The 7,671-nt window shown below is 34.9% G+C and overlaps 1 protein-coding gene across 1 annotated transcript; it reads left to right on the forward strand.

Moving 5' to 3' along the window:
- The first annotated feature begins 7,003 nt into the window (after positions 1-7,003).
- On the forward strand, positions 7,004-7,450 carry LOC115880821. Its single transcript, XM_030898118.1, has one exon. The coding sequence runs from the start codon at positions 7,004-7,006 to the stop codon at positions 7,448-7,450; it is 447 nt and encodes a 148-aa protein (XP_030753978.1).
- Positions 7,451-7,671: the final 221 nt, after the last annotated feature.

Genomic DNA, 7,671 nt, shown 5'->3' on the forward strand with positions numbered 1-7,671 from the left:
CAATATCCTCGAGTGACCGTAGTTGGTCTGGTTCCACAAATTGGATTCCCTTAATCTTAGGGTATCCTTAGCGGCCAGATCCTTCACGAGCCAGTCGATTGATTGCCTGGATGCAAGTCAAGAATTGCTTCTAGCGCAGCTTGTGCTATGTTGTTCCTTGCTCTAGTTATACCTAGAGCTGCTAATCGCTGTACTTTTGTGCGACTTTTTCTATTAGTCTCTTTAAGTACCTCTTCCCACCATACTAGTGCTCCATAAGTGATGGATTGGTCTAACTATAGCAGTGTACAGCAGTGTATAATGTACGGTTGCAGACCCCATCTTTTTCCAATAGTTTTTTACATGCATAAATTGATATATTAAGTATAACCTCTTTGGTATAACATTGTTAAACAAACATTAACAAGTCATAACATATCAGATCAAAGAATTAAGAAAAGTACTATTACATAAAAACAAGTGATACAATACTTCAAAATTAATTTTAACATAATATCAAAATCGAAAAATCAAACTGCAAACACAACCACACGTATCACAACAGAAATTAACACACACTTCCACGGCAAATGTCCAAGAAAGACTGATCATTCTCATTGGTACTGGGGCCTGGTCGTAGCTCACGTCGTATTGTCGGTAAGCAAAATCCCTGTACAAACATTTTTATGTGATTTTGACGATCAGTGCCAACAGTAGTAACTGAAAACTTTTCCCTTTTAACAACTTTCTGAAATAGTCTCGTTTATTTCTATTCTCACAAATACGAGTATAACACAGAACAAAAATAGAAAATATAATATTGTAGCATATGCTATAATGAATTTTATGAGCATTCACTCCCACAAACATGACTATCAAGGGCGTAAGGCAGGATTTCATTATTGCATTTGCTTCGGCAGTTTCAATTTCCAGAGAAACCTGTTTAATTAGGTCGTTTGTTATAAGCGATCCGCACAAAAGTTTTTGTTCTCTAAATTTAATCCTGCTTTGCAAATGAACAGAACTGCACAAATTGATAGTTGTGGTCCTTTTGACATTTTCTACCGTAAAGTTACACTGGAATGTATATCTTTATGGTATTATTTGTACGGCATAACGAGTGCTTAACAATGATAAACCAATTTTAATTAAGAACACGGAGAGAAAAAATAAGAACTCACGTAAAAAATAATATTCATATAAATTAACAAATAAACGAGAGTAGTATTATACATAGTAGGATACTTCAGTATACCGAGTACCTACAACCTAACTGGCTGATTTGTTATTCGAGATATCTGTTCAAGATTTTAAAGTTAAGAGTCCATTTCACTAGTCCGAAAAAGTAGCAAAATAAGCGTTCGGCATTTAACGTTTTATGTAAAATTGGCTAGGTGTTTTTACACCAATAAAGAAGCAAATTAAAGATAAAGGATTATACTATATCCGTATTGTAACACATTTTTAGAAAACTTCTTTATTTTTAAGATTTTGATGGTCAAACATCAACAGAATATTCCTTATGTTTGGACTAAATTTTCACCAAAATAAAGACATAATTTAAAATTCCGTTACAATATGGAAATAGATTGAAGTTTTGTGATTACAGTGATATACAGGGTGGTCCGAAATGTATTCCGGAAACTTCGGCAGCATATTCTGAGGATAAAAATAAGCTAAAAAGTTCGTATAAATGTGTGTTCTAAAATGCTTAGTTTCGAAGATATAGGGTGTCCTCCTCCTCCTCCTAGATGCCTTCTCTGTTGAGGTTGGCGATTAATATGGCGTGTGACTCTCTGTCTAGAGCTTGGTGAATAAGAGTGTTTCCGTCGGTGTGGGTCCAATCTCTTATGTTACGTAGACATGATTTCTTTTTCCTCCCTATGCTACATTTTCCATCGATTTTTCCTTCTATTATGAGTGCCGCATTATATGTCCAAGGTAGGAAGTCTTTTTGATTTTAATTATACCTGTTAGGTGTGGACGAGTTTTCATTCTGTCTAAAACTTCACTATTTGTTGTTCTGGAGGTCCAACTTATCCTCAGCATCCGACGATACATCCACATTGATGTCTTCTTGTTTTAGCGTTCAAGTTTCGCATCCATATTGAAGTAGGGGCCATATATAACGTTTTCCATTATGTCGGTATTTTCATTGTCTTGCGGATGGATGTCTGTCGAAAATCATAGTTTTTGTCTTGGCGGTGTTAATCTCTAGACTCCCTGATACTTCCCTTAGATCCTCATACTTTCTTCTGTCAGTTTGTCCATTAGGGTTTGCAGATGGTCTTCGGATTCTGCTAATACCACGGTGTCGTCTGCATATCTTATATTGTTTATAATTTTTCCATTTATTTTAGCCCCTTCTGGACAATTTTGAGGAGATTTTAGGATTATATATTCGGCATAAACGTTAAACAATAATGCTGACAATATGCATCCCTGTCTAACACCTCTTTGTATGTCTACGTATCTTGTATTTCCTTTTTCTGTTCTGACACAACCTTTGTGATTCCAGTATGTGTTCCTTATATATTTATCATTATTATAATGATAATATCTCTCTCATCCAAGCCTACTTCAGTAAGAACTTCAACTAATTTTTCATGCTATATTCGATCGAACGCTTTTTTGTAGTCAACGTAACATACGTACAGCTTCCTTTGGACTTCCATGTACCTCTCTGCAATTAACGTTAAACTCAGGATGGCTTCTCTTGTTCCTGTCCCCCTTCTAAAACCGTATTGTGATCTAGTAAGGAAAGCATCACATTTGCTGTATACTCTATTGAATATTATTCGCATAAAGATTTTCGCTGCGTGGCTCATCAGACATATTGTTCTGTGGTCTTCGCATTTCTTCGCTTTACTCTTTTTGGGTAAGGCTATGAAGGTAGATGTTACTCAGTCTTCGGGGATTGTTCCAGTTTCATATACTTTATTGAAAAATTGGGTCAGAATTTTGATGGCATTATCGCTTATGTGTTTGAAGTGCTCTGCTGTTATTTGATCTTCGCCCTGTGCCTTATTGCTTTTTGTTTCTCTGATTGCTTTGATGACTTCATCTTTCAATATGGGTAGATGGTCTCCTTTCTCTATTTTTGGATATTCCTGTTTTCTTCTCGCATCTCCGAACAATTCTTTCAAATAGTTCTCCCATATAACCTGTTGTTTACTGGGGTCCAGTTCTATCGCGTTATTTTCGTTTGCGATTGCTGACAGATGCCTGGGTTTCCAAAGGCCGGTGAATTCTTTGATTTTTGTATGTAGTTCTCTATCTTTGTGTTGGACCTGCAGTTGTTCTACTTCAGCGCTTTTGGTTTGGAACCAGTTCTCTTTTGCGCTTGTAATCTGTCTCTGGATCTCCTTGTTTAACCTTTTGTACTGGTCTTCACATTTATTCTTAACTTTGCGCCTTTCGTCTATTGCTTCTATTATTTCCTTTGTCATCCAGGGCTTTTTCAATTTTCGGTCTTCCTTTCCTATTATCTGTTCGCTTGCTTCGCGGAATATGTCTTTGAATTTTGATCATGTTTATTCCATGTTATTTTTGGTAGTTGTATTATGTTGTATTGTATTTTCTTTCTCTAACTGTTTGTCGACTTGTTGCCCGTAAAGTTCTTTTTTATTGTGATCTGCAGATGCCCAGGCTATTCTTGGTATTGGTTTTGGTTGTAGAATTTTCTTTAGTTTAAATCTCATGGTGGCCACCACGGGGTTATGATCGGAATTTATGTCACATCCAGGATATGTCGTAATACTGAGCGTTCATAATACTGTTGCGAAATCTTTTGTTGATTGTTATGTAGTGTATTTGATTTCTGACAGGTTTGTCTTTGCAGTTTTGGGGAGATTTCCAGGTGTACAGTCGTCTTTTGGGTAGTTTAAGCCACGTGTTGGCTATAGTGAGATTGTTTTCTTGACAGAACTGTACAAATCGTGTGCCCCGATCGTTCCTTGCACCTAATCCATAAGGGCCTACTATGTCGTCTGTTGCCTCTTTCCTTACCTTGGCATTCCAGTCGTCAAGATATATATTAATGTGGTTGTTTTTTGTATGTTCTTTAACTAGTTCGATGTTGTTATAAAATGCCTCCAAATCGACGTCTGAACTTTCAACTGTTGGTGCGTACACTTGTATTAGATTGATGTCGAAGGGATGTCCGCTTATTCTAATCAACAGTATTCAGTCGTTTACTGGTAAAAAACTTTTTATATATTGTGTCATATTTTTTTAGATTAAAATTCCCACACCATTCTGAGCATGTTCGCCTCCTGAATAAAAGAAGCGGCTACCATTGGTGGTGTCGACATATCCTTCTCCCTTCCATCTGAACTCACTCATTCCCAAAACATCCCACTTCATCCTCTCCATTTCATGCTCGGCATTCGTCAGTTTGCCTGCTCTAAATAATGTTTTCACATTCCACGTAGCTATCTTAAGTTTCCACCCGGGAATTCTTAGCACCCCTTGACGATTGAACGTCTGCCGGGGACTAGGGGCCAAATTGTCATTTTGTGCTGCTATAGTAACTTTTTTGGGAAAATCACAGTGATCTTTAATACAGTGGTTTCCCGTTGCCTTCTGTATCCTTATGCCGTTGATTACTATTAATAATTCCTCCGCCTTTGAGGTCGATTTCTCAACCTCAGGACAAAAGAGTGCCCTTTCCTCCACTTGTTCATTCGCCCGTAGCCGTTGGCAAGTTGGAGGTGGATCGCTAATTCCGGCGATCGTTCGGTTGTGGTTCGGTCGTCAGAGCCTCGTCGGTTATCTAGCAGGGTGTACCGGGTAACGTTAGTTGCCACACGAGCAGGTGAGGTTGACATTTGGGCTGGCATTTTAAACTTTCGCCCCTTACGCCAGGGTGTAGAAGTTTCATTTTTATTTCGATTTTTTCCAAATAATTTATGAAGTAACGTCAATATTTGGATGAAAATTGGTGTCTGGAAGTTTTTTGACATGAGAAATTTGATTTTCATGTCAATACGACTCCTACTTGTATAGGGCTCCACCTATATATTTTTTAACTGGTTTGAAGAGTAATAACTTTTCGTCCATACCTGTATTAAACTACTGAGTAAAAAATATACATTTACGACTTTTATTACATAAAAAAAGGTCTTTTGGTAAAAATCGCTAAGAGTAATGTTTCTCGAGATATTTGAAATCGAAATTATCAATACCTGTCATCATTGACATATTTAAACATGTTGTCTAAATAGTTATTAAACTGAAATCATAAATTTGAAATCTTTTTGTGCCAAAAGTTCAATTGAGATTGTTTAATCATCATTTTTTCGCAGAAAAAAATATGATTAATTTAAAAAAATAAAAATTTATTATTTCAATCAAATAGCTATACTCACGGGGGTGTCACTTGTATGGGAAAATAGGCAACAGTCAAATTTAAACATGCCAGGATAAACGACAAAGAAAGCAACATTTGCCAGGCATTGGCTTTCTTTGTCACTCACATTGCTTAAATCATGATACCGCGGCCATTTTGTCAACAAAGAAGCTGGCCGGCTGTCCTGGCAAGTGATTTAAAACAATTTTGCTTTTTACAATATTAAATTACCATTTGGATGTATTTAATGCGATTATTCAATTAACTGGTAAGTCAGAAATTACACACAAATACTTTATTCGTAAATACAACTAAGATGTAAACGTAGTTTTGTATTTTTAGATTTCAACTTTTGCAAAGACCCGCCGATAGAACTTGCCTGGCAGCGTACCTGTTTAACTAAACGTATTATTTCCTGATAATAATATCAAAACACGTAAGTACCTCTATAATTTATGATGACAAATGATTTTGATTATGTTTTATGTTATTTAAATACTTTCTAACCTCAAATAATAGTAAGATCCTTGTTTATATCGCACAGCCCGTTCAAAACTGTATTGTCTTCAAAAAATGTTTACAAAACAAACAATTATTACAAAAACAATGTCCTTTTAATCTGATTTATACCTCAGAAGGATGCCAGTAAAATTTTATTAAATCAACATTATATTATTTGGCCATTAATATCCAAAAAGGAGCATATTGCCTTAACTTAAATTTTCTTTTACTTCTCTTGACAATGTTCTCTATATTCTCTATTTTGAGTTAGTAAACTTTTGAACGGGATGTGCGATATATAAAATACATAATATATCCAAGGGTATGATCTGATAAAAGTATTTTTTGATGCATTTTTTGTTTTTTTATGCACGTTGGCTTGGTTTATGTTTTATTCAGCTTATATTTATTTGGTATAATAGTTTTTTTTGCCTTTGGAATGGCATGTATTGAGGCTATAGATAGTGTTTCATTAGATCATTAAAGGAATTTAAATTAGCACATATTTTTTGTGATATTAGTGTGTTATTTTGATACAACTACTAGGTAGTTGTATCATAGTGCCTTATGCATGTTATTATATACTTATGTATTATCAATAAATAGATGATAACATACTACTAAAATGTATTTTTAATAGTATGTTTATCTTTCCAATTCCCTAGTTATTTGCAAAATGTATTTTGAACTAATTTAAGTCATTAATTGATCATCTTTATTTTTCAGGTTCCGGGATATTCTTTTTCATTGTTAAAAAATATATATATTTCAATATTATTGTAATATAAATCGCAGCTCTAAAAAATAAATGATATTGTTTACTAAATGTGTAATTTATTTACTATGAATTTTCTCTGAAAATAATAAGTCTTTAATAATATCATTGATTTGCTGTGTAAAGTTAATAGACATATTTTTTAATACTTTAAATTATATTAAAGTAATAAAAAATATGTTTATTAACTTTAAACAGTAAATCAGTGATACTTATAAAAATATTTTTTAAAAAATTTCCCCTCTTTTAAGCCCCGCCCCTCCAATTCTCCTTAATTTAGCTAGTACTGCCAGGCTGCACCAGGTGGCGCCTGTTTCCATTTTTTAACATGAAGTTAGCATTTCTTTAATGTACCTATTCTCTGGCTATACTCAACATGTGCTTATTTTTTGTCAATAATGAGATGTATTGACTATTTCCTGAAGTGTTGGAAGATGAAATACCGTGGAATGGGAATCCCAGTAGGAAAAGACACTTTATATACCTTACTCTTTGCCAACGACCAGGTCTTGATAGCGAGAGACAGAGACGACTCCAGTTATATGTTTAGAAAACTGCATGAGGAATATTCGAAATGGGGCCTAACAATAAACACAAAGAAGACGGAGTACATGGTAGTGGGTGATGACGAACGTGAGGATTTGGATGTAGGAATCGGCATAATTAAAAATGTCTGTACATTTAAATACTTGGGCGTCACTTTTACAACAAATGGAAAAAGCACTCAAGATATTGCAAATAAAGTTGGTCAAGGAAAAAGAGTTATCGGTCAACTTAACTCGTTGTTGTGGAGTGACAAAATTTCCCAAAAAAAACAAAAATTCGACTTTATAAAGCCATTGTAGAGAGCATTACCACTTATGGCGCTGAAACGTGGGAGCTAAACAGAGTAGAGAAAAATAAGTTGATGTCTCTTGAAATGGATTTTTGGCGAAGTTTACAAGTTTTTTACAAGTTATCGCATTTCAAGGCTGGAACACATCTCAAATCAAAGAATACGAGAAATTATAGGAGAAAAAGAAATTATTCTCGACGCCATTGGCGGCAAAATACTAAGTTGGTACGG

The sequence above is a fragment of the Sitophilus oryzae genome, unplaced genomic scaffold (genome assembly GCF_002938485.1).
Source record: "Sitophilus oryzae breed Bouriz unplaced genomic scaffold, Soryzae_2.0 scaffold_1084_pilon_pilon, whole genome shotgun sequence".
Classification (NCBI taxonomy): Eukaryota; Metazoa; Arthropoda; class Insecta; order Coleoptera; family Curculionidae; genus Sitophilus; species Sitophilus oryzae.